The sequence below is a fragment of the Gossypium raimondii genome, chromosome 8 (genome assembly GCF_025698545.1).
Source record: "Gossypium raimondii isolate GPD5lz chromosome 8, ASM2569854v1, whole genome shotgun sequence".
NCBI lineage: Eukaryota > Viridiplantae > Streptophyta > Magnoliopsida > Malvales > Malvaceae > Gossypium > Gossypium raimondii.
Window position 1 is genome coordinate 59,034,820 of NC_068572.1, and position 26,225 is coordinate 59,061,044.

The 26,225-nt window shown below is 35.6% G+C and overlaps 2 protein-coding genes across 5 annotated transcripts; one reads left to right on the forward strand and one right to left on the reverse strand.

Moving 5' to 3' along the window:
• Positions 1–1,753: 1,753 nt before the first annotated feature.
• On the forward strand, positions 1,754–18,794 carry LOC105792605 (myosin-9). The gene is given in 39 exon segments (XM_052635353.1): positions 1,754–1,846; positions 1,938–2,083; positions 2,175–2,331; positions 2,443–2,501; positions 2,949–3,108; positions 3,203–3,352; positions 3,448–3,584; positions 3,667–3,813; positions 3,892–3,993; positions 4,141–4,198; positions 4,289–4,390; positions 4,695–4,732; positions 4,827–4,953; positions 5,047–5,217; positions 5,358–5,489; positions 5,602–5,711; positions 5,877–5,937; positions 6,061–6,238; positions 6,409–6,614; positions 6,713–6,832; positions 6,940–7,038; positions 7,283–7,504; positions 7,604–7,622; positions 7,625–7,682; positions 7,684–7,709; positions 7,795–7,949; positions 8,044–8,085; positions 8,174–8,431; positions 8,523–8,678; positions 8,765–8,855; positions 8,858–8,970; positions 9,099–9,242; positions 9,346–9,416; positions 9,501–9,600; positions 9,681–9,737; positions 9,825–9,881; positions 9,979–10,059; positions 10,154–10,236; positions 18,515–18,794. Coding segments are annotated over 39 exon segments (4,395 nt in total). The 5' UTR covers positions 1,754–1,768; the 3' UTR covers positions 18,639–18,794.
• Positions 18,795–19,250: 456 nt separating this feature from the next.
• LOC105792606 (F-box protein At5g03970) lies at positions 19,251–21,875 on the reverse strand. Of its 4 annotated transcripts, none has more exons than XM_012621256.2 (2): positions 21,566–21,875; positions 19,251–20,697 (listed from the first exon to the last, which is right to left on the reverse strand). In XM_012621256.2, exon 2 carries the CDS (start codon positions 20,679–20,681, stop codon positions 19,452–19,454), a length of 1,230 nt encoding a protein of 409 aa, XP_012476710.1. In that variant the 5' UTR covers positions 20,682–20,697; positions 21,566–21,875; the 3' UTR covers positions 19,251–19,451. The 4 variants fall into 4 exon arrangements, with proteins under 4 accessions (XP_012476710.1, XP_012476707.1, XP_012476708.1 ...); XM_012621253.2 differs by having other exon boundaries at positions 19,251–20,749; XM_012621254.2 differs by having other exon boundaries at positions 19,251–20,773.
• Positions 21,876–26,225: the final 4,350 nt, after the last annotated feature.

Below are 26,225 nucleotides of genomic sequence, written 5' to 3' on the forward strand. Positions count from 1 at the left end.
TCTATTAGACAAATTTATTTTTTATTTTATGTATAGGTTTGATCATAATCATTAATGTTTTTTGACATCTTAAATTGAAGTTAAACAGTTGACTCTAAAAGTATATCAATTATGAATGATACAATTAGGATAAAAAAAAGTAGCCGTAAAATTTGATGCGGATAAAATGATTGCAAAAATAAAGAAAAATAAGAATCTACAAATTTTATGTGAAACCTTTTGGGCAAAAGATTTTACTTGTGTTGCACAAATCTCATTGTTTTATCATTGTATTTTCTTTAATAAGAATTTGGGTTACATAACTCTAATAGTAACAATAATTTAAAAAAAAATCAAAGCAATAATCATTATTTTTTCTAAAATAATTTTATAATTTTAAAATATAAATAATTAAAAGGATGGTAAATGTTAGAAATTAAATTAAATCGTGTTAAATATATATTTTACAATAATTGTAAGAATGAAGTACCAAATTTCAGACAATTATGTGAGATAGAGAAAGAAAAGACTTGGTTAGTAACCACGAATTGGGTCGAAAACAAAGGCAAAAGAAAAACCGAACTTAACGGTATTGTTGAACAATGTCAGTATCTCAATAACCCAACATTCACTTCCATTAATACACACAAATATAACTCACCAATCTTTTTCTCTCTCTCACTTTCCCAGAAAATTTTCTTCTTTTCCTTTGCAATTTTCTTTTCAATAAAACTGGAAGGTCTTACTTCCATTACTTAATGATTTTAACTTGGTTTTTGGTTTTCATTCTTGCTGGGATTTCAACAATGGCTGATGTCAAAAACCCAAAAGTTTTGGTCAGATTATCTCATGTTCATTAGATTTTTTCCAGGCTTTCGATTGAGAGCTTATCCATGGTAATTTGAAGTTTATGTAGTATGCTTCTGTATAAATAGATGTAATCATTATGGTTTCATTTATGTTTAATAATCAAATAAAAAGACTATGGGCATATATATTTGAACATATTATGTGTCTGAGACGTATTTGAACATATGCATCAATCATAATCCTCCAAATAGAATCAAATGTTCAGAATTTGTAGTTGTAATCTTAGTAGAGAAAACTAAAAACTCTTGCTTATATGTGAGCATGAAACATTAAAACTATCCTTTAAATAGAAGAAAAAACGAACTCACGTTCTCTTAGTTGCTGCAATTAAGGTTCAATCGGCTAACTTTTGACATTTTGGATGTGTTTGTTTTAATGAAAATTGGCTTTGAAACATGCGTTAAAAGTCTTTATTACATTTGTTGTAGGCAACTCCTGTGAATATCATTGTCGGTTCTCATGTCTGGGTTGAAGACCCAGATGAAGCTTGGATTGATGGGCAGGTTACCAAAATCACTGGAAAAGATGCCCAGATTCAGACCACTAATGGAAAAACGGTATGCAGATTACCTATAATAAGCATTCCATTCAAGTTCAAATCATGTTATATTGACTCGAGTGACTGTCGCATACAAATATATACATTTGGAATATCTCATCTTCTTCTCCATGTTAGTCCAAGTAGCATAGCCTTTGTAGATGTATTATTCAAATACGGTGACGAGGATATGACACGTATCCATATTCGAATTTCACACCTAAGTTTGAATAACATGGTGAAGGAAAAACCCATGACTTGAAGCAATCTTTTTGCACATTTTAATCATTTCATGTGTTGTTGGTTGACATAAAGGTCACTGAAAAGTTATCAAAAATATATCCAAAAGACTTGGAAGCTCCTCCTGGTGGGGTTGATGATATGACAAAGCTATCATACCTACATGAGCCTGGAGTTTTGCAGAATTTGAAAGCTAGATATGAATTGAATGAAATTTATGTAAGCTTCTCTCTTCTTTTCATGTAATCACAGATGTTATATATACATATATGCTTTGTGGCTGAGGTAATTGACATGGTGTTGATGGCAGACTTATACAGGAAATATCCTAATTGCTATAAATCCATTCCAAAGACTACCTCACATCTATGATTCTCATATGATGCAACAATACAAGGGTGCCCCATTTGGAGAACTAAGCCCTCATGTTTTTGCAGTTGCAGATGTTGCATACAGGTTCTTGTTCTTCTTCAGTTTATTAATTTAGTTTTTCTTTTTGGGGTATAATTGATGAACAAATTTAAAGAGAAATCTGAACTACACCCAGGGCCATGATTAATGAATTGAAAAGCAATTCAATTCTGGTGAGTGGTGAAAGTGGAGCAGGTAAAACCGAGACGACTAAAATGCTTATGCGATACCTTGCATTTCTTGGCGGTCGAGTCGCCACTGAAGGACGAACAGTTGAACAACAAGTTCTTGAAGTATGATTCAGTGAAGTTTGTTTAATTGATTTGATATTGTCATCCATCAGGAAATGTCCCTCTGATTTCTTGCATGATAATTGATATGGACATTATATCATCTGAATGCAGTCTAATCCAGTCCTTGAAGCATTTGGCAATGCTAAAACTGTTCGTAACAACAATTCCAGGTAAGACTAGGCCTGGTAATCCGTGTATTTTTACCTTTCACAATCATGATTATACTAGCAACTAGCAAGTTCAGGAAATTTATTCTATCAAATCTTTCTTGCTGCAGAAGAAATCATTGAGCTCACCTCATCTTATCTCATGCATACATATGTATGTATAAAGTTTATTGATTAGCTTCTTTATAACCAACTGGTGATTAAACAATGACAAAAAGATGCAACTTATGAGAATGTCTTATACGTTGAGTATACTAGCAAGTCAAGGCAATATTATTCTATCAAATCCTTCTTGCTGCAAAAGAAATCATTGAGCTCATCCCATTCATGTACATAAAACATATATACATATATTTAGCTCGTTCCATTCATGTACATATATACATACATAAATACATATATGTATACTCCTAGTAACACTGATCTTTCCTAAAACTAATACTGGTGCAGTCGTTTCGGTAAATTTGTTGAGATTCAGTTTGATAAGCATGGAAGAATATCAGGAGCAGCCATCCGGACTTACCTTTTAGAGAGATCTCGTGTTTGCCAAGTTTCCGACCCGGAACGCAACTATCACTGTTTTTATCTTCTTTGTGCTGCGCCAGCGGAGGTATTTTTGTTGGTTTCTTATGAGATCATCTGACTAATGGTGAATATGAGCCATATTATTTTTTCAGTGAGGTTTAAGTTACCATTGTTAACAGGAAGTTGAAAAGTACAAATTGGGAAAACCCCAAAGTTATCACTATCTTAACCAGTCACATTGCTATGAACTAGTAGGCGTAAGTGATGCCCATGATTATCTTGCTACAAGGAGAGCTATGGATATTGTAGGAATTAGTGAGAAAGAGCAGGTATATATATGTATATAACTCTTATACCTGCAAGAATTAAGGTGGTTACTTATGATACAAAAACAGGACTGATCATCCTCGTATCCCACTTTCAGGAGGCAATTTTCCGGGTTGTTGCGGCAATTCTTCATCTTGGAAACATTGTATTCGCTAAAGGAAAGGAGGTTGATTCATCTGTTCCGAAAGATGACCAGGCTAAATTCCACCTGAATACAACAGCAGAGCTTCTTATGTATATGCTCCTTTTTTTCTCTTTTAGTCACAAAGGCCATTTTCAGGGATCTTAAACCATTGAATTTTCACTTCATTTTCAGGTGTGATGTTAAGGCCTTAGAAGATGCATTGTGTAAACGTGTTATGGTCACACCCGAGGAAGTAATAAAGCGAAGTCTCGATCCACAAAGTGCTACAGTTAGCCGGGACGGTTTGGCTAAAACATTATATTCACGATTGTTTGACTGGTGAGATAAGCTTGCATATGATCAGCTATGAAATGTATTTTAGGTTCTGAGATAATTCTTCTCTGTTTTTATGCACAGGTTGGTGGACAAAATTAATAATTCAATCGGACAAGATCCAAACTCGAACTTCCTAATCGGAGTCCTTGACATCTACGGTTTTGAAAGCTTTAAGGCTAATAGGTATGCTCCATGCTTGTAGGCTTAATCTAGGTTGTTCCGAGTCCAAGGATCCTCCAATACATGAAAAAACTTAAAAATAAGTAAACATACCTGTCTCTAACACTTAAATCCAAGTCCGAGTTATATAGGGTATCTCTCTCTATGCAGCTTTGAGCAGTTCTGTATTAACTTTACAAATGAGAAGTTGCAACAGCATTTCAATCAGGTAAGGTCTTGAATCATATGCTTTGATCATTTCAGCTATACCAATTTGACCCGAAACTACATATTTATGTGTTTCCGGTATGTTTTTCAGCATGTCTTCAAGATGGAGCAAGAAGAGTACACAAAAGAGAAGATCAACTGGAGCTACATAGAATTTGTTGATAATCAAGATGTCCTGGATCTTATTGAAAAGGTTAAATCCCCCATAGATTATGTTAACCATTAATGTTACATGAAGTGTCGATGAGATTTCTCTTTGTGCATATCAGTGTCACACTCCTCATGTGGCTTAACTCTTTTCGTTCGAACCTGAACTATGCATTAACTTCACTCCTACTATTCTGCAGCTGGTTTGATCTTCCATGCTGCATCGTTTCCTGATATTGAGCATAGTCAAGCCTTAAACTCGAATAAATCGGACATAACCCTCTGTTTCATTTATATTATCCTTCATTATTTTGCTTAATGATACGTTTTTTCTTTCTTCTACTTGGCAGAAACCAGGAGGAATCGTTGCTCTTCTTGATGAAGCTTGGTATAACATTGTTCTTTGATGTCTTCTTCTCAATGAAATTCATCTGTAATTAATTACATAACTTCCAAAACTTATTAGTCTCTACATTTTTCAGCATGTTCCCGAAATCAACTCATGAAACTTTTGCAAACAAGCTTTATCAGACGTTTAAGAACCACAAAAGATTCATCAAGCCGAAATTGTCTCGCACCGATTTCACTATTGCTCATTATGCAGGAGATGTATGTTTCCATGGCACACTGTTTACGAGTAAATAGTGGGATCTTCCGTGTCATTTTTTTTAGATTATATTTCAAATAACACTTCTTTCTCAGGTCCTATATCAATCTGATCAATTTCTGGACAAAAACAAGGATTATGTGGTTCCTGAACATCAAGACTTGTTGGGTGTTTCGAAATGTCCATTTGTAGCAGGCCTTTTCCCACCACTTCCAGAAGAAACATCTAAATCATCCAAGTTTTCTTCGATTGGTTCTCGTTTTAAGGTTGTTTTTCGTATGTTGTCTTACAGATTTCAATTGAATCCCTGCTATTGACTGAATAAACCTCTTACAATACCTCAATATAACTTGTCATATCCTGCAAGAACTTTGGGGACTAAGACTGGTTTGATAAAATGCTGCAGCTACAATTACAGCAACTAATGGAAACATTAAACTCTACGGAACCGCACTACATCCGATGTGTAAAGCCTAACAACCAACTTAAACCGGCTATATTTGAGAATCAAAATATCATGCAACAACTTCGTTGTGGAGTGAGTAGAGATTTCCCGTTTATTTTCAATGCTCAACTGGTTTTCCAAAGGGATTCTTATCTTGTTTCTTCTTAGTACGTTCTGTTCTTTCACTAGAAGTTGGTCATTGTAGGGTGTTCTAGAGGCAATAAGAATCAGTATGGCTGGCTATCCAACTCGGAAACCTTTCTTTGAGTTCATTAACCGGTTCGGACTTCTTTGTCCTGAGGCTCTGGAAGGAAAGTAAGTGAGCTCTTTTAGTTTAAAATCACAGTTAACTGTGATGAAACTGGTGTAATTCTGTTTAGCTATAGAGATTGAAGTTATGAAATTTGTAGTTGCAATCTTACTCGTTACAATTGAACTAATGTGGACACTCTTCACATTGATTTCATCGATTATAAGCAGCTATGACGAAAAGGCTGCATGCCAGAAGATTTTGGAAAAGGCTGGACTTGAAGGATTTCAGGTAATGCAACGATTTTTCTTATGACAGTTGGAATTATTCAACGATTATGCCCTTCATGTTGTGATATGGCAGTGTTGAAGCATCAACAATTGAGCTCAAAATGTTTTTTTTTTCCTTTTGCAGGTAGGTCTAACAAAGATCTTTCTCAGAGCTGGTCAGATGGCGGAACTAGATGCACGGAGGGCAGAAGTACTCAGTAGTGCTGCAAAAACCATACAACGCCGTATTCGTACTCATATATCTCGTAGAAGATTCCTTGCAGTGCGAAAGGCCTCTGTCGATATCCAGTCTATTTGTAGAGGTAAGGGTCGAAAAGGAAACAACCAACTGGTATGAGTTGAGTTTTAACTATATGCTTACTCTTCGACCTTTTGTTCGCAATACGAGGTCAGAAATAGTTGGAACTGATAAAAAATGTTAAATCAACATTGTTATCGCGCTAATTTTCGAAAAAAAACGAATAACCTGCAGGAGTATTGGCCTGCAAACTTTATCAAAACATGAGAAGGCAGGCAGCAGCTTTGAAAATCCAGAAGCACATAAAGAGGCATCAAGCTAGAGTAGCCTATCAAAAACTCCACATATCTGCCCTTGTCTTACAGACAGGTTTGCGGGCAATGGCCGCTCGAAGAGAATTCCGATCCATGAATTTAAATAAAAATGCAACTTTGCTTCAGGTTATACTCTAGATCATTTTAGGTTGCTTGCTTCCTCCTTGCCTATCCCTTTGAGACTAGTCCCTTAAAATTTGGAAAAAAAAATTGAAAAATTGCAGGCTTGGTGGCTCTGTCGGAGAGCAGTCGTGTATTATAAGAAGCTCACGAGAAGTTGTATTGTGACACAAACCCGGTGGAGAGGAAGAGTTGCTCGAAGAGAACTCCGAAAGCTCAAAATGGTCTGTGTTGGATAGCATCTCCTTTTATACATCATGCATGGTGATGGTTCCTACAAAGTATTTTATTTACATCTCTTTATGTTTCCCATTTTTCCTTCTTTACGCAGGCAGCAAGGGAAACAGGTGCACTGAAAGAAGCAAAGGATAAGCTAGAAAAGAATGTCGAGGAGCTTACATGGCGTTTGCAGCTGGAGAAACGTTTGAGGGTAATGCTGTTGTTTCTGCTAAAACATGAAAAAAATGATTGTTCTAATGGAAGTTTCACATATTGTGTTTCATCGAGCACTAGGCTAATGCACACCCTGTGGAATAACAAGTACTAATGTATCTCATATCGTTTTCAGACTATGGCATCGACGTTCTTTAATTATATTTGGCTTATGGATATATATATATATATATATATATATATATACATGTTCACGTAAATCCTTGAAACTATGTTTGCAGACTGATTTAGAAGAAGCAAAAGCTCAGGAGGTTATGAAACTGCAAAACACAATGCAAGAAATGCAGAAAATCATCGAGGAAACCAATGCGTTGCTTGCTAAAGAACGAGAGACTGCAAAGAAAGCCATCGAAGAAGCGCCTCCGGTTATTCAAGAGAAAGAAGTTCTCGTTGAAGATACAAAGAAAGTTGAATCTCTAACAGAAGAAGTGGAAAGCCTAAAGGTATGAACCTCTAAAATCCAATATATCTTCAAATAATGCTGCAAGAGTTCCGTTTTATCCATAGTTAGGAATGTTTCTAATCATATTTGTTTCCCACAGGCCTCATTGGAAACAGAAAACTGAGAGCTGATGAGGCAGAAGGAAAGTACAAAGAACTCCAAGAATCAAGTGAAGAAAACGAAAAAACTGGAAGAAACCGAAAAAAGTTCAACAACTAGCTGACTCAATGAGAGGGTAGCCTATAATTTGCCTTACTAGTTTGCTATAAAAGCTCATGTTTTTATGTCAAGAATATATGATACATATACTTTTGATGTGGTTGATTGAACTCAGGTTAGAAGAGAAGCTCGCTAATATAGAATCAGAGAATAAGGTGTTACGGCAACAGGCAGTATCTATCGCTCCCAATAAGTTCCTTTCAGGACGTTCGAGGTCGATTTTGCAGGTATTTTGAAAAACGAGGTTGTGTATGGTTTGCAGTTTAACTTTGAATGTCTCGTGGGATCGAGGAGATTCACTGGTTGTCTAATGATTGACAGAGAGGTTCAGAGAGTGGTCACTTGGAAGCAAGGGCAGCCATTGTGAGTAGAGTTCTTGTAACTTGATACTACTAACTCTCTGTGTTCTTCATTGTCTGATTTCTTTTTTACCTGATCAATGTATTTTCAGCCAGATCTTCACAGCCCGTCACTGAACCTTCGAGAGCCTGCTGAAGTCGAGGAGAAACCACAAAAATCATTGAATGAGAAACAACAGGAAAACCAGGAGTTACTCATTCGATGTATCGCACAACATTTAGGCTTTGCGGGGAACCAACCTATTGCAGCCTGTATCATATACAAATGCCTTCTGCAATGGAGATCATTTGAAGTCGAGCGAACCAGTGTCTTCGATCGGATCATTCAGACTATAGGGAATGCTATTGAGGTTGAGATATCATTCACACGCATGTTTTTCCAAAAGTTCCACAATAGAAACCTCAGATTCTTGACCTGATTGTTGGCCTTCTGAATTTCAGACCCAGGATAACAATGACATCTTAGCCTACTGGTTATCCAACGCCTCCACGCTTCTCTTGCTACTACAGCGCACATTGAAAGCTAGCGGTGCCGCCGGAATGACTCCACAACGCCGTCGATCATCATCAGCTACTTTGTTTGGGAGAATGACCCAAGTAAGAATTCTCTCTGATGTCAAGCCATACCCTTCAGTAATTTTCATTTCTTAACTGATCCATATGTTGCTATTATTGTCTTAAAGAGTTTCCGTGGAGCGCCACAAGGTGTGAATCTCTCCTTAATTAATGGTGGCATCAATAGTGGGGTGGACAGTCTGCGACAAGTTGAAGCCAAGTACCGGCTTTGCTTTTTAAGCAGCAACTTACAGCATATGTAGAGAAGATATATGGAATGATCAGAGATAATCTGAAGAAAGAAATTTCACCATTGCTTGGATTATGCATCCAGGTAATATATATATATATATATATATATATATATATATATATATATAGGACCAGATTAAGTGAAGGCAATACTGATGAGATAAAATCCAGAACTACTTTGATCACTCTTAAATGGATATGTTGATATAGGCACCAAGAACATCCCGAGCAAGCTTAGTCAAGGGAGCATCACGATCCGTTGCTAATACTGCAGGCCAACAGGCTTTGATTGCTCACTGGCAAGGGATTGTGAAGAGCCTTGGAAACTTCTTGAACACTTTGAAAGCAAATTATGTTAGTTACATTCTCACTTTTCCCTTTCATTCATATCTATAGTTCCATTGTTTTCTGCATACGGCCATTTCCTGAAGGATTAACATCCTTGATTCCTTTACAGGTACCTCCATTCTTAGTACGAAAGGTGTTCACACAAATATTCTCATTTATCAATGTTCAACTATTCAACAGGTAACCAGTCCATGCTGCTACTTTAGTGCTTCATAGTTGGTTTTCTGCTTACAGTTAAGGTTTGAATTCACTGTTCTCTTGCAGTCTTTTGTTGAGGAGAGAGTGTTGTTCATTCAGTAATGGTGAATACGTTAAAGCCGGATTGGCTGAACTGGAACACTGGTGTTACAAAGCAACAGATGAGGTACCTTCGAGTACCTCCCAATTCATTTTCCGGTCCTTGGACATGTACTTACAAAATCTAAAAAACACATATAATTGCAGTATGCAGGTTCAGCTTGGGATGAGCTCAAGCATATACGGCAGGCCATTGGTTTCTTAGTAAGTTCCCATTGTTGCAACAATTTCTCCGTCCCTCCATTACTAGAGTAGTGCATGAATCAATGGTGCTCTTGTGTTCTAATTCAGGTAATACATCAAAAGCCAAAGAAAACACTGGACGAAATAAGCCATGATCTTTGTCCGGTGAGATATGATACAGACATAACCTAAAATGAGATACAAATCATCAGAATCTTCCTGCTGATTCTCAAGTCTCAAACAACTTCATTTCCATTTGCAGGTCCTTAGTATACAGCAGCTATACCGTATAAGTACAATGTATTGGGATGACAAGTACGGCACACATAGTGTGTCCCCGGATGTAAGTTTCACGAAATGCAGGTTTCAGGGAGAAAAAAACAAGATTAAAGACATCTCCTGACTTATCTAAACTTTGCTGGTTTATCTAAATCTAGGTAATAGCCAATATGAGAGTGTTAATGACAGAAGATTCCAACAATGCAGTTAGTAATTCCTTCCTGCTGGATGATGATTCCAGGTTAGCAGTCATATTGCGTCTAACATCAACCCTCTGTTACTCTGATTCTTCATTTGCTTGAAATACTCGTGTTTGATATTATATCCGACACATTTGAGCATAGGGATGAGGGTACGAGTCCGAGTAGCATAGTTCTAACACTAATGTCATTTTTGCAGTATCCTTCTCTGTAGATGACATATCGAAGTCAATGGAACAAATAGACATTGCAGACATTGAACCACCACCACTTATTCGTGAGAACATAGGCTTTAGTTTCTTGTTGCCACGTTCGGATTAATCGAAACACCATTCATGCAATGGGTTGGTTTTATATTTCAATCCTTCCACATGTAGATTTCAGCATACAACCTTGTTTATTGTGAATGTCCTCATAGTGGTTCATTGATTTTTTGCTTTACATTTAGATATATTGTCATATATAGGTCATTGATTCAAAGCCCAAAAGTAATGGATAAAAATAATAATCAGAATTTTTGCTTATGTTGTATAATTCCAAATTTTTTGTAGTGTTTCCAATCTAATCTTTTTAGCCGATCACTTCTTCTGCAACTTAAAAATAGAAATGTGTTTTAGATTCTCAGTCTAGTTGGTTCAATGCTCTAACCGATTGACCCAGTTTGATAAAATAAATTATTAACTTTAAAAAAAAAATCAATTCAACCAGTTCAGATAGATCAGCAAGTCAACCGGTTCAACCTCTTTCTCCGGACCAGTATACCAGCTGGTTCCAACAACCTTGGTTTGTCAATGTTAAAGAGAGGACAATTATACTAAGAACCAATGTTAAACTTGAAAGGACATTTTTGTTTTGGTTGATAAAAATGCAGTTGTTTTGCAAAGATTTGGTTGCATCTGCATAAAATGTAATCTAAAAATGAAAATCTGAAACTATAAAACACTTTGATGATCAGTGATCCCTAATAAAAGCCATAGATAGAGGCACGGGTTATAAAGCTGTTCATATACATATACATATATATATATCATCACAGTGGCATCCATAAGTTACCTAAATGAAAAGGGGGGTACCTGCAAAGTATGACCTAAATTATGGTTGTGGAACTCCACAGACATGGCACATTGCAAACATTCATGTCGAGCTGTTTCCACCACAACACAAGGTAGACTGGGGCCAAGCTCGTTTAAAGTAGGGTACTACTTTGGAAAAATCCGATAAGATAGAAGATCCACGACCTTGGTACTGGATCACTTCCATCCTTCCACTCCCGATGTGATAGAGATATATGCTTGATCCAGATCTAATGAAGACTGATTTGGAATCTTGTGGAGAAAATGCCAGTATTTCGGTTTCTTTCCGTAACACATTTTGTGGCAAGTGTTGGATTCTTTCTCCACATGATTTTGAAATTCAACTTATATCTCAAGCTCCAAGAAAGACTCGACTGTTCATTAGTTGAAGATGACCAGGCTAAATTCCACCTGAATACAACAGCAGAGCTTCTTATGTATATGCTCCTTTTTTCTCTTTTAGTCACAAAGGCCATTTTCAGGGATCTTAAACCATTGAATTTTCACTTCATTTTCAGGTGTGATGTTAAGGCCTTAGAAGATGCATTGTGTAAACGTGTTATGGTCACACCGAGGAAGTAATAAAGCGAAGTCTCGATCCACAAAGTGCTACAGTTAGCCGGGACGGTTTGGCTAAAACATTATATTCACGATTGTTTGACTGGTGAGATAAGCTTGCATATGATCAGCTATGAAATGTATTTTAGGTTCTGAGATAATTCTTCTCTGTTTTTATGCACAGGTTGGTGGACAAAATTAATAATTCAATCGGACAAGATCCAAACTCGAACTTCCTAATCGGAGTCCTTGACATCTACGGTTTTGAAAGCTTTAAGGCTAATAGGTATGCTCCATGCTTGTAGGCTTAATCTAGGTTGTTCGAGTCCAAGGATCCTCCAATACATGAAAAACTTAAAATAAGTAAACATACCTGTCTCTAACACTTAAATCCAAGTCCGAGTTATATAGGGTATCTCTCTATGCAGCTTTGAGCAGTTCTGTATTAACTTTACAAATGAGAAGTTGCAACAGCATTTCAATCAGGTAAGGTCTTGAATCATATGCTTTGATCATTTCAGCTATACCAATTTGACCCGAAACTACATATTTATGTGTTTCCGGTATGTTTTTCAGCATGTCTTCAAGATGGAGCAAGAAGAGTACACAAAAGAGAAGATCAACTGGAGCTACATAGAATTTGTTGATAATCAAGATGTCCTGGATCTTATTGAAAAGGTTAAATCCCCCATAGATTATGTTAACCATTAATGTTACATGAAGTGTCGATGAGATTTCTCTTTGTGCATATCAGTGTCACACTCCTCATGTGGCTTAACTCTTTTCGTTCGAACCTGAACTATGCATTAACTTCACTCCTACTATTCTGCAGCTGGTTTGATCTTCCATGCTGCATCGTTTCCTGATATTGAGCATAGTCAAGCCTTAAACTCGAATAAATCGGACATAACCCTCTGTTTCATTTATATTATCCTTCATTATTTTGCTTAATGATACGTTTTTTCTTTCTTCTACTTGGCAGAAACCAGGAGGAATCGTTGCTCTTCTTGATGAAGCTTGGTATAACATTGTTCTTTGATGTCTTCTTCTCAATGAAATTCATCTGTAATTAATTACATAACTTCCAAAAACTTATTAGTCTCTACATTTTTTCAGCATGTTCCCGAAATCAACTCATGAAACTTTTGCAAACAAGCTTTATCAGACGTTTAAGAACCACAAAAGATTCATCAAGCCGAAATTGTCTCGCACCGATTTCACTATTGCTCATTATGCAGGAGATGTATGTTTCCATGGCACACTGTTTACGAGTAAATAGTGGGATCTTCCGTGTCATTTTTTTTAGATTATATTTCAAATAACACTTCTTTCTCAGGTCCTATATCAATCTGATCAATTTCTGGACAAAAACAAGGATTATGTGGTTCCTGAACATCAAGACTTGTTGGGTGTTTCGAAATGTCCATTTGTAGCAGGCCTTTTCCCACCACTTCCAGAAGAAACATCTAAATCATCCAAGTTTTCTTGATTGGTTCTCGTTTAAGGTTGTTTTTCAGTATGTTGTCTTACAGATTTCAATTGAATCCCTGCTATTGACTGAATAAACCTCTTACAATACCTCAATATAACTTGTCATATCCTGCAAGAACTTTGGGGACTAAGACTGGTTTGATAAAATGCTGCAGCTACAATTACAGCAACTAATGGAAACATTAAACTCTACGGAACCGCACTACATCCGATGTGTAAAGCCTAACAACCAACTTAAACCGCTATATTTGAGAATCAAAATATCATGCAACAACTTCGTTGTGGAGTGAGTAGAGATTTCCGTTTATTTTCAATGCTCAACTGGTTTTCCAAAGGATTCTTATCTTGTTTCTTCTTAGTACGTTCTGTTCTTTCACTAGAAGTTGGTCATTGTAGGGTGTTCTAGAGGCAATAAGAATCAGTATGGCTGGCTATCCAACTCGAAACCTTTCTTTGAGTTCATTAACCGGTTCGGACTTCTTTGTCCTGAGGCTCTGGAAGGAAAGTAAGTGAGCTCTTTTAGTTTAAAATCACAGTTAACTGTGATGAAACTGGTGTAATTCTGTTTAGCTATAGAGATTGAAGTTATGAAATTTGTAGTTGCAATCTTACTCGTTACAATTGAACTAATGTGGACACTCTTCACATTGATTTCATCGATTATAAGCAGCTATGACGAAAAGGCTGCATGCCAGAAGATTTTGGAAAAGGCTGGACTTGAAGGATTTCAGGTAATGCAACGATTTTTCTTATGACAGTTGGAATTATTCAACGATTATGCCCTTCATGTTGTGATATGGCAGTGTTGAAGCATCAACAATTGAGCTCAAAATGTTTTTTTTTTCCTTTTGCAGGTAGGTCTAACAAAGATCTTTCTCAGAGCTGGTCAGATGGCGGAACTAGATGCACGGAGGGCAGAAGTACTCAGTAGTGCTGCAAAAACCATACAACGCCGTATTCGTACTCATATATCTCGTAGAAGATTCCTTGCAGTGCGAAAGGCCTCTGTCGATATCCAGTCTATTTGTAGAGGTAAGGGTCGAAAAGGAAACAACCAACTGGTATGAGTTGAGTTTTAACTATATGCTTACTCTTCGACCTTTTGTTCGCAATACGAGGGTCAGAAATAGTTGGAACTGATAAAAAAATGTTAAATCAACATTGTTATCGCGCTAATTTTCGAAAAAAAACGAATAACCTGCAGGAGTATTGGCCTGCAAACTTTATCAAAACATGAGAAGGCAGGCAGCAGCTTTGAAAATCCAGAAGCACATAAAGAGGCATCAAGCTAGAGTAGCCTATCAAAAACTCCACATATCTGCCCTTGTCTTACAGACAGGTTTGCGGGCAATGGCCGCTCGAAGAGAATTCCGATCCATGAATTTAAATAAAAATGCAACTTTGCTTCAGGTTATACTCTAGATCATTTTAGGTTGCTTGCTTCCTCCTTGCCTATCCCTTTGAGACTAGTCCCTTAAAATTTGGAAAAAAAAATTGAAAAATTGCAGGCTTGGTGGCTCTGTCGGAGAGCAGTCGTGTATTATAAGAAGCTCACGAGAAGTTGTATTGTGACACAAACCCGGTGGAGAGGAAGAGTTGCTCGAAGAGAACTCCGAAAGCTCAAAATGGTCTGTGTTGGATAGCATCTCCTTTTATACATCATGCATGGTGATGGTTCCTACAAAGTATTTTATTTACATCTCTTTATGTTTCCCATTTTTCCTTCTTTACGCAGGCAGCAAGGGAAACAGGTGCACTGAAAGAAGCAAAGGATAAGCTAGAAAAGAATGTCGAGGAGCTTACATGGCGTTTGCAGCTGGAGAAACGTTTGAGGGTAATGCTGTTGTTTCTGCTAAAACATGAAAAAAATGATTGTTCTAATGGAAGTTTCACATATTGTGTTTCATCGAGCACTAGGCTAATGCACACCCTGTGGAATAACAAGTACTAATGTATCTCATATCGTTTTCAGACTATGGCATCGACGTTCTTTAATTATATTTGGCTTATGGATATATATATATATATATATATATATATATACATGTTCACGTAAATCCTTGAAACTATGTTTGCAGACTGATTTAGAAGAAGCAAAAGCTCAGGAGGTTATGAAACTGCAAAACACAATGCAAGAAATGCAGAAAATCATCGAGGAAACCAATGCGTTGCTTGCTAAAGAACGAGAGACTGCAAAGAAAGCCATCAAGAAGCGCCTCCGGTTATTCAAGAGAAAGAAGTTCTCGTTGAAGATACAAAGAAAGTTGAATCTCTAACAGAAGAAGTGGAAAGCCTAAAGGTATGAACCTCTAAAATCCAATATATCTTCAAATAATGCTGCAAGAGTTCCGTTTTATCCATAGTTAGGAATGTTTCTAATCATATTTGTTTCCCACAGGCCTCATTGGAAACAGAAAAACTGAGAGCTGATGAGGCAGAAGGAAAGTACAAAGAACTCCAAGAATCAAGTGAAGAAAAACGAAAAAAACTGGAAGAAACCGAAAAAAAAGTTCAACAACTAGCTGACTCAATGAGAGGGTAGCCTATAATTTGCCTTACTAGTTTGCTATAAAAGCTCATGTTTTTATGTCAAGAATATATGATACATATACTTTTGATGTGGTTGATTGAACTCAGGTTAGAAGAGAAGCTCGCTAATATAGAATCAGAGAATAAGGTGTTACGGCAACAGGCAGTATCTATCGCTCCCAATAAGTTCCTTTCAGGACGTTCGAGGTCGATTTTGCAGGTATTTTGAAAAAACGAGGTTGTGTATGGTTTGCAGTTTAACTTTGAATGTCTCGTAGGATCGAGGAGATTCACTGGTTGTCTAATGATTGACAGAGAGGTTCAGAGAGTGGTCACTTGGAAGCAAGGGCAGCCATTGTGAGTAGAGTTCTTGTAACTTGATACTACTAACTCTCTGTGTTCTTCATTGTCTGATTTCTTTTTTACCTGATCAATGTATTTTCAGCCAGATCTTCACAGCCCGTCACTGAACCTTCGAGAGCCTGCTGAAGTCGAGGAGAAACCACAAAAATCATTGAATGAGAAACAACAGGAAAACCAGGAGTTACTCATTCGATGTATCGCACAACATTTAGGCTTTGCGGGGAACCAACCTATTGCAGCCTGTATCATATACAAATGCCTTCTGCAATGGAGATCATTTGAAGTCGAGCGAACCAGTGTCTTCGATCGGATCATTCAGACTATAGGGAATGCTATTGAGGTTGAGATATCATTCACACGCATGTTTTTCCAAAAGTTCCACAATAGAAACCTCAGATTCTTGACCTGATTGTTGGCCTTCTGAATTTCAGACCCAGGATAACAATGACATCTTAGCCTACTGGTTATCCAACGCCTCACGCTTCTCTTGCTACTACAGCGCACATTGAAAGCTAGCGGTGCCGCCGGAATGACTCCACAACGCCGTCGATCATCATCAGCTACTTTGTTTGGGAGAATGACCCAAGTAAGAATTCTCTCTGATGTCAAGCCATACCCTTCAGTAATTTTCATTTCTTAACTGATCCATATGTTGCTATTATTGTCTTAAAGAGTTTCCGTGGAGCGCCACAAGGTGTGAATCTCTCCTTAATTAATGGTGGCATCAATAGTGGGGTGGACAGTCTGCGACAAGTTGAAGCCAAGTACCCGGCTTTGCTTTTTAAGCAGCAACTTACAGCATATGTAGAGAAGATATATGGAATGATCAGAGATAATCTGAAGAAAGAAATTTCACCATTGCTTGGATTATGCATCCAGGTAATATATATATATATATATATATATATATATATATATAATAGGACCAGATTAAGTGAAGGCAATACTGATGAGATAAAAATCCAGAACTACTTTGATCACTCTTAAATGGATATGTTGATATAGGCACCAAGAACATCCCGAGCAAGCTTAGTCAAGGGAGCATCACGATCCGTTGCTAATACTGCAGGCCAACAGGCTTTGATTGCTCACTGGCAAGGGATTGTGAAGAGCCTTGGAAACTTCTTGAACACTTTGAAAGCAAATTATGTTAGTTACATTCTCACTTTTCCCCTTTCATTCATATCTATAGTTCCATTGTTTTCTGCATACGGCCATTTCCTGAAGGATTAACATCCTTCGATTCCTTTACAGGTACCTCCATTCTTAGTACGAAAGGTGTTCACACAAATATTCTCATTTATCAATGTTCAACTATTCAACAGGTAACCAGTCCATGCTGCTACTTTAGTGCTTCATAGTTGGTTTTCTGCTTACAGTTAAGGTTTGAATTCACTGTTCTCTTGCAGTCTTTTGTTGAGGAGAGAGTGTTGTTCATTCAGTAATGGTGAATACGTTAAAGCCGGATTGGCTGAACTGGAACACTGGTGTTACAAAGCAACAGATGAGGTACCTTCGAGTACCTCCCAATTCATTTTCCGGTCCTTGGACATGTACTTACAAAATCTAAAAAACACATATAATTGCAGTATGCAGGTTCAGCTTGGGATGAGCTCAAGCATATACGGCAGGCCATTGGTTTCTTAGTAAGTTCCCATTGTTGCAACAATTTCTCCGTCCCTCCATTACTAGAGTAGTGCATGAATCAATGGTGCTCTTGTGTTCTAATTCAGGTAATACATCAAAAGCCAAAGAAAACACTGGACGAAATAAGCCATGATCTTTGTCCGGTGAGATATGATACAGACATAACCTAAAATGAGATACAAATCATCAGAATCTTCCCTGCTGATTCTCAAGTCTCAAACAACTTCATTTCCATTTGCAGGTCCTTAGTATACAGCAGCTATACCGTATAAGTACAATGTATTGGGATGACAAGTACGGCACACATAGTGTGTCCCCGGATGTAAGTTTCACGAAATGCAGGTTTCAGGGAGAAAAAAACAAGATTAAAGACATCTCCTGACTTATCTAAACTTTGCTGGTTTATCTAAATCTAGGTAATAGCCAATATGAGAGTGTTAATGACAGAAGATTCCAACAATGCAGTTAGTAATTCCTTCCTGCTGGATGATGATTCCAGGTTAGCAGTCATATTGCGTCTAACATCAACCCTCTGTTACTCTGATTCTTCATTTGCTTGAAATACTCGTGTTTGATATTATATCCGACACATTTGAGCATAGGGATGAGGGTACGAGTCCGAGTAGCATAGTTCTAACACTAATGTCATTTTTTGCAGTATCCCCTTCTCTGTAGATGACATATCGAAGTCAATGGAACAAATAGACATTGCAGACATTGAACCACCACCACTTATTCGTGAGAACATAGGCTTTAGTTTCTTGTTGCCACGTTCGGATTAATCGAAACACCATTCATGCAATGGGTTGGTTTTATATTTCAATCCTTCCACATGTAGATTTCAGCATACAACCTTGTTTATTGTGAATGTCCTCATAGTGGTTCATTGATTTTTTTTGCTTTACATTTAGATATATTGTCATATATAGGTCATTGATTCAAAGCCCAAAAGTAATGGATAAAAATAATAATCAGAATTTTTGCTTATGTTGTATAATTCCAAATTTTTGTAGTGTTTCCAATCTAATCTTTTAGCCGATCACTTCTTCTGCAACTTAAAAATAGAAATGTGTTTTAGATTCTCAGTCTAGTTGGTTCAATGCTCTAACCGATTGACCCAGTTTGATAAAATAAATTATTAACTTTAAAAAAAAAATCAATTCAACCAGTTCGTATAGATCAGCAAGTCAACCGGTTCAACCTCTTTCTCCGGACCAGTATACCAGCTGGTTCCAACAACCTTGGTTTGTCAATGTTAAAGAGAGGACAATTATACTAAGAACCAATGTTAAACTTGAAAGGACATTTTTGTTTTGGTTGATAAAAATGCAGTTGTTTTGCAAAGATTTGGTTGCATCTGCATAAAATGTAATCTAAAAATGAAAATCTGAAACTATAAAACACTTTGATGATCAGTGATCCCTAATAAAAGCCATAGATAGAGGCACGGGTTATAAAGCTGTTCATATACATATACATATATATATATCATCACAGTGGCATCCATAAGTTACCTAAATGAAAAGGGGGGTACCTGCAAAGTATGACCTAAATTATGGTTGTGGAACTCCACAGACATGGCACATTGCAAACATTCATGTCGAGCTGTTTCCACCACAACACAAGGTAGACTGGGGCCAAGCTCGTTTAAAGTAGGGTACTACTTTGGAAAAATCCGATAAGATAGAAGATCCACGACCTTGGTACTGGATCACTTCCATCCTTCCACTCCCGATGTGATAGAGATATATGCTTGATCCAGATCTAATGAAGACTGATTTGGAATCTTGTGGAGAAAATGCCAGTATTTCGGTTTCTTTCCGTGTAACACATTTTGTGGCAAGTGTTGGATTCTTTCTCCACATGATTTTGAAATTCAACTTATATCTCAAGCTCCAAGAAAGACTCGACTGTTCATTAGTTGAGAATAAAGATGAATAACCATCAAAGCCCTTTTCAAGAACCCATATCTGCAGGCCAGCTTTACAGCTCCAACCATACTGTAGACACCCGTCCGAAGACTCCCCGAGAACTTGCTCATCGAAATCAAATGGCCCCGGGAGTTTAACTAAAGCAATATGCTTCTCATGATGATATGGGTCGTAAATAGCTATGTTCCCCTGCGCTGCATACCAGTGGATGACACCTCCAATCACGGTACCTGAAGTCCAAGGAGATAGAGATATAGTTGAAGAACATCTAAGCTTGGAATAACACCACGTACTGATCTTTGACAAGAAAGTTTCTATTGTAACAACATAGACCTCCTCGAATCTGCTTTCACATTTTGCACGAACAACCCTGTAGCAGATTTCATCGTCAGGTGAGTCTTCAACAATGAAGGCCATGCACAACTCCTCAAAGTGCACCCTCGGATGAGGTAGTTTATATTGTTGCTTGGTGATGGGATTCCATACAAAATAGGTCTTCGGGTGACGACCACAAAGAAGAAGGCCATCAGAAGAGTCGATAAAGTAACCAAGCTTTTTAAGGACCCCAGAAAACTTCAAATCATCACCCTCTCTACTAGAAGACAGCAATGGGAGAGCAGGTTCAGAACGGGGGCGACGAGCACCGCCTTTAGGTCTTCCAAGGTACAAGGAATTGCACACAAAAAATCCTAACAGGTTAAAACCTACCCTCCATCTACTCAAATAACTGTGCCGAAAAGAAGAGCTGCAAATCAAGTGCAGCCACCGCTTTGATACAATAACAAACTTGGTTATAGATTTGGGTGGTAACCGGATAAGGATATTGCAGAGGATGTCATCGCAACTCAATGCTGTATGAAGAACACCCTCATGTTTCATCCGTCTACTCTTCATGTAGAATACACAAATCCTTCAAGATGTATGTAAAGAATCAAACCACTCGATTCTTTGAAGTTGCATCACTATGATGATTCAAAAAAGACAGCCTACTGAATCAAAGCTCAACTAAATAACTCAACAAGCAAACCAGTAAAATTTTCACCACCGAAAAAGTTAGTCACCATTAGATTTGACAATGCTGGACATGAAAAATATATGACATGGAAAAAGCACCTAAAACACGATATGAAACTCGAATAGATAAACATGTCAATATATATATATAAAATAGATAGAACAAAATTATGACATGACATGAGAATCAGAAAATACACGAACACGACATAAATATGCAAATTGCAGGGTCTATCTAATCACCAGTTACCACAAAAGGCTCACAATATAGTTCTCAACCAAGAAGTGAAGTCAATTTCTAAATATATCAACGAAATATTGTGTTGAAGGACAATCTACAATAAGATCAAAATTTTGTTTCCCAGCTTAGAAGTTTAACCAGGGCTAAATTTATGAATACCCTTGGAACTTTCTAATACATTCATTATCATCCCCCAAAACAAGAAATTGACTTTAAAAAATTGTATCATTGAACTATAAAAACCATTCCAAAAGATCAACCTTTTCTTTATCAGAATAAAAGTAAAACAACAAAAAGGAGGCACTTTCCAGAGTCTCAGCGCAACAAAAGAATGGGACTGTCTTAAAAACACAGAAAGAACATGAAAAGCATTAAACTAAAAAAAACCCAGATGTTAAAAATGAGGGTAACAAGTAACAATCCAAGAAAAATGCAAACTTTCAACAAGACAAAGATACCCAATCCAATAAAAAAAACTATTTATAAATTATTTTTACATTTTGTTAGGTTAAAGAGAGATTACCTGAAATGGATTGATTAAAGTAGGATCGTAAAGAGAGAGAGCTTCTTCCCCAAGATGATCAGAACAAAGATTCTCAATTTTCATAAAAAGGATAAAAGGGGTTTTGAGTTAAAACAGGATGTCCAAAACGACATGTCGTTCATACCTTGGATTTAACCAACCCTCAAAAAAAATAGTGAACAGTATTGATTTGAGTAACCCAAGACTGGAACTTTAGCCAATTTGCAATAAATCGGATAGATTGTCGAGGTTATAATTTAACAATGGAAAACCTTTTAAGTTTGCACGATGACAGGGCATGGGATACTTGAATTTTTTTAAGTTTTGGGACTTCTCAGCTCAGCTTAACTATTTATTTATATTCATATTTAATAAATATTTTTAAACTAAACTACCCCAATGAAACTAAATTATTAGTATATTTATATTTTGTTATTCAATTTTAAAAAACTATAAAATGGTTATTGAACTATTTGAAAGTTTTCATTTAAGTCATTGAACTATTCAAAAGTTTTTATTCAAGTTATTGGATTAAGTTTTTTTTTTAAGTTCGACTAATGAGCTTTAAGCGACGATTCAATGTTTAATATGATGGATTAGAACCCAATACCCATTGATAGGGCTAAGTAATAAAATTGACCCAAACTGAGGTATTTGGACGATTTATGAAATGTAAGTTCAAAAATCATGATTACTGAAAATCGAACCGAATTCTATTTTTTATTTAATATATAATTATTTTTTTATTTTATGATATAAAAATAAATATTTTATATTTAAAATAGTGAAAATAATTTAAAATTTCTTAAAAGATTATTTTTTAGAAATATTTATGAAAAAGACCTTGCAATTTTATTAAATAATATTCAAAAGTCACAAAAAGCTCATTTTATCAAAATAAGTCTAAAAAATCAAAACAAAAAATCAATATGGAAAACCGAGAACTGAACCAAATTATGATGGACAATTTAAAGAATATAAAAAACTTGACCGAACCAAATTGATATCACCTCTACCCATTGATAAGTAGAATGGCATACATTAGATCCAAGTTGATCTAACAGTCATTGTTGTAGATCGAAGAATAAAACTATTTGGATTTTAATTCGCAGATTCATGATGTTCAAAGTTTTTTTATGAAAGAAATTGAACCATAGAAGAGAAAGGAAATGAGTTTTCAATTGGTGTATGCAATGTGGACATAGAAGACCATACAATAGCGATTTTAATAGCCTAGTGACTTAAATGAAAACTTTCCATTACCATTTTGTAACTTTTTGAAGTTGAGTTACCAAAACACAAACTTCTTAATAGTTTAATGACATTGGGTGTAGTTTACCCATATTTTTATTTGATACATGTATAAATGTAGATAATAGGGTAAATTGCACCCAAGGTCACTCAATTATTAGCAAGTTTACACTTTAGCAACTCAACTACAAAAAGATACATATTGGTCACCAAACTATTCGAAAGTGTCATTGAGCCGTTAAGTTGCTAATAGATGTCTGATGGCCATTAACTCACGATTCATAGGGTAGACTACACCCAAGGTCACTCAATTATTAGTAAACTTGCACTTCAGTCACTCAATTTAAAAAAAGTTATAATTTTGTCACTTAAGTATTCGAAAGTTCTAGGGTTTTAAGGATCTCCTTCATAATTGTATTCTATTGATCTCACTAATATTCCTCTCCTTTGGCAAAGAAACGCACCCAACTAAAGCTTTTCCCTTCCCCTTTCAACTTTATAAATTAATTTTCCTTGAAATGGCTTGAAACGTTGCTAATTTAAACTCGAAGCCCTAATGAAAAAGCTCTTTGATCTCCACCCATTGTCGTTGGATGGCCATTTGACTTCAGTATGTTCCTCTTCTTAGTGAGACTTTCTCCTTGACCTTTTAAATTGATCTTTTATTGCTTAGAACTCTCTAACTAACTCTTGACTAATTTTTTTACTTTTGAGCCTTTATATGTATATATATATATATATATATATATATATATATATATATATATTCTCTAATTTTATTATGTCAGTTTACTTCTGTAGGTCCGGTTTAAGGCTTGTTGAAACAAAAAGACTTTATTTCTTTATTTTTATTTTTATTTGTTTGATTTGATTGTGCTTGTAGTGATATTTGATTGTTGGTTTAGGGTAAGGTTACGTGAATAGCTTGATTGTGAATTTTCTAGATTATGATTTTGGCTGAAAGGGAAATGGTGAGTGGCTTAAGAATGAATCGTTGATGAGTTGGTTAGGTTAAAGGTGAGATATGGGGTTGACAATGGCTTTGGTAGAGTATAAGGCTTGAGTTATTATTGATGTTGTTTATATTATCGGTTTAGAGAGAAATGCTGTAAATATTGAATGATCAAAGTGTAAACTTGTAAACATACTAATAATTCAGTGACCAACTTGTAACTTTTTGAAATTGAGTGGTCAAATTATAAACTTACTAATAGTTGAGTGACTAAATTGTAAGCTTAATAATAGTTAAATGATCGAATTGGAAATTTACCTATCCCCACATATGACTTAGAAACTTAACAGTTCAATGGCTAACTTGTAACTTCCGAATAGTTTAGTAATCAATTGTAATTTTTTAAAGTCGAATGACTAAAGTGTAAACTTACTAATTATAGTGGTATTGAGTGTAATTTACCCTAAATAATATAATTGATATATAACTTTCATTTACCACCTATATGTAGAATAATCAAATAGTAACACGTGGCATACTACATGTACCACATCCTAACATACATGGACCAGTTTATAATAGTAGAACCATCGTACTTTTACCAAAAAGTTGAAATGAAAAACTAGAACCTTATAGCACCCATACCACCAACATCATGTGCCTATATATTTATATGATGACGATTTAATGGATAATATCATTGTTATGTACTTATGATCACCAACTTAAGAACCAGATAGGCCCGAGTCATCTACCCGCGACTTGGCTAAGGCGCTCTACCGGATGGATACACGCAAGCTTTACAGTGAGAAGTCAACAACGAGAGCTCATTGTCTCAGCTCGCACATGCCACGGGGTGCTCGCAAGGGGAGCTCGTGGTCTCAGCTTGCATACTAAGAACATCAATTCTATGAACAATAACTCTGTATATAAATATTCGATTGTCCCCTCTAATAAGACACAACGAAAAATTATTCAACAATTATCAAATAAATAAATTTAAATAGTAATTTTCTTATCAAGATCCATCCCATCTCATTTTATTGTTTTTCAAAAAAGAAATATTATTATGCTATTTTTATCAAATTTAAATAAAATATGTTATTTGTTTAAACAATAATTCAGTCTCACTTATTTATTAGTTTCTAGCTGAGCTCAATTTGAAATTTCTCTGTACTCATTCGTCTTATACGTTGCGTCAATGAGTCAGTGGGACGACTTAAAACTCTCATTTTTCTTTTTCTTCTTTTCCTTTTCCCTTTTATGCTCTTTTGAATGTTGTGATAATAAACAAGTGGGAAGCCTAACTTTCTCTCTCTCTCTCTCTCTCTCTTTTTCTTTAAAAAAAAAAAAGTAAAACTTTTACCACAACAATTAATTTAGGTTTACATTATTCAATGTTATTTTCATTAAATATTAAACAATAAATTAATTTTTATTAAAATTTCATTCATTTTACTTTTAAAATTAGTCCATATACAAGACACATGTAAATATCTCGATTATTCATTAACCACGCTAGTCATTAATAGTAAAATAAATGAATTTTTAAAAAATTATCATTTTGCTCTTTGATTTAATTTACCCATTTTTAGTAAAAGAGTAATGTAATCTAGCTCTTAGTACAAGAGCTTCCATGATATTTTACTTTTATTTCGATATTTATATTAAACATATATGGGATAAATCCCAAAACTATACATGAATTTTGGTTTGATGTGTAATCGTATACATGAATTTTGATTTTGTACAATTTTATACATGAAGTTTTGATTTGATCCAATTCTTGTAAATTATTAACACAATTATTGATATACCATCATTTTATGTTTATATATTGCATACATAGATAATTATATTTATCCAATATAAAAATAAAATGATCTATTTATTTAAATATGTATGATTAAATCAAAATTAAAATTTCAAATATACATTTGAATCACAATTAGAGTTTTACGTGTATAATTACACCAAATTAAAATTCATATATACAATTACACATTAAATCAAAGTTAATGTATAATTTTAAATTTATCCCAACATATATTTAAATATAGATTATAAGCATGATTTTATATACATAATAAATATGATCTTAACTTATTTCTTTTATAAAGGAAAGGAAATTGGATTATTCATAATCGAAGCTTGGACTGATCGCTACCGTTCTCATTGGTTGGAACATTTTTGTCAACAATATTTATTTCTTTGACATTCTTTTCAATGAATAATTTTTTGTTTGAACTTTAGTGAAGCACCAATAGTGAGCTATGATAATCTATATTTCCATTATTGCGGAAAATATTGGGACTATACCAACTTTTTAGTTTTGATTCAACTTTAAACGCGTTAAAGGTGGACACTTTTGTAGATAAACAATAGTCAACTGTAGTGTTAAAGGAATATAAATTGGCAGCCATCATCAGTATGAAGCTCAACTCGTATATGAAAGCA

Coding starts and splice junctions, on each gene's coding strand:
- LOC105792606 (XM_012621256.2), bottom strand. CDS start 20,681: ATGAAGAGTAGACGGATGAAACATGAGGGTGTTCTTCATACAGCATTG.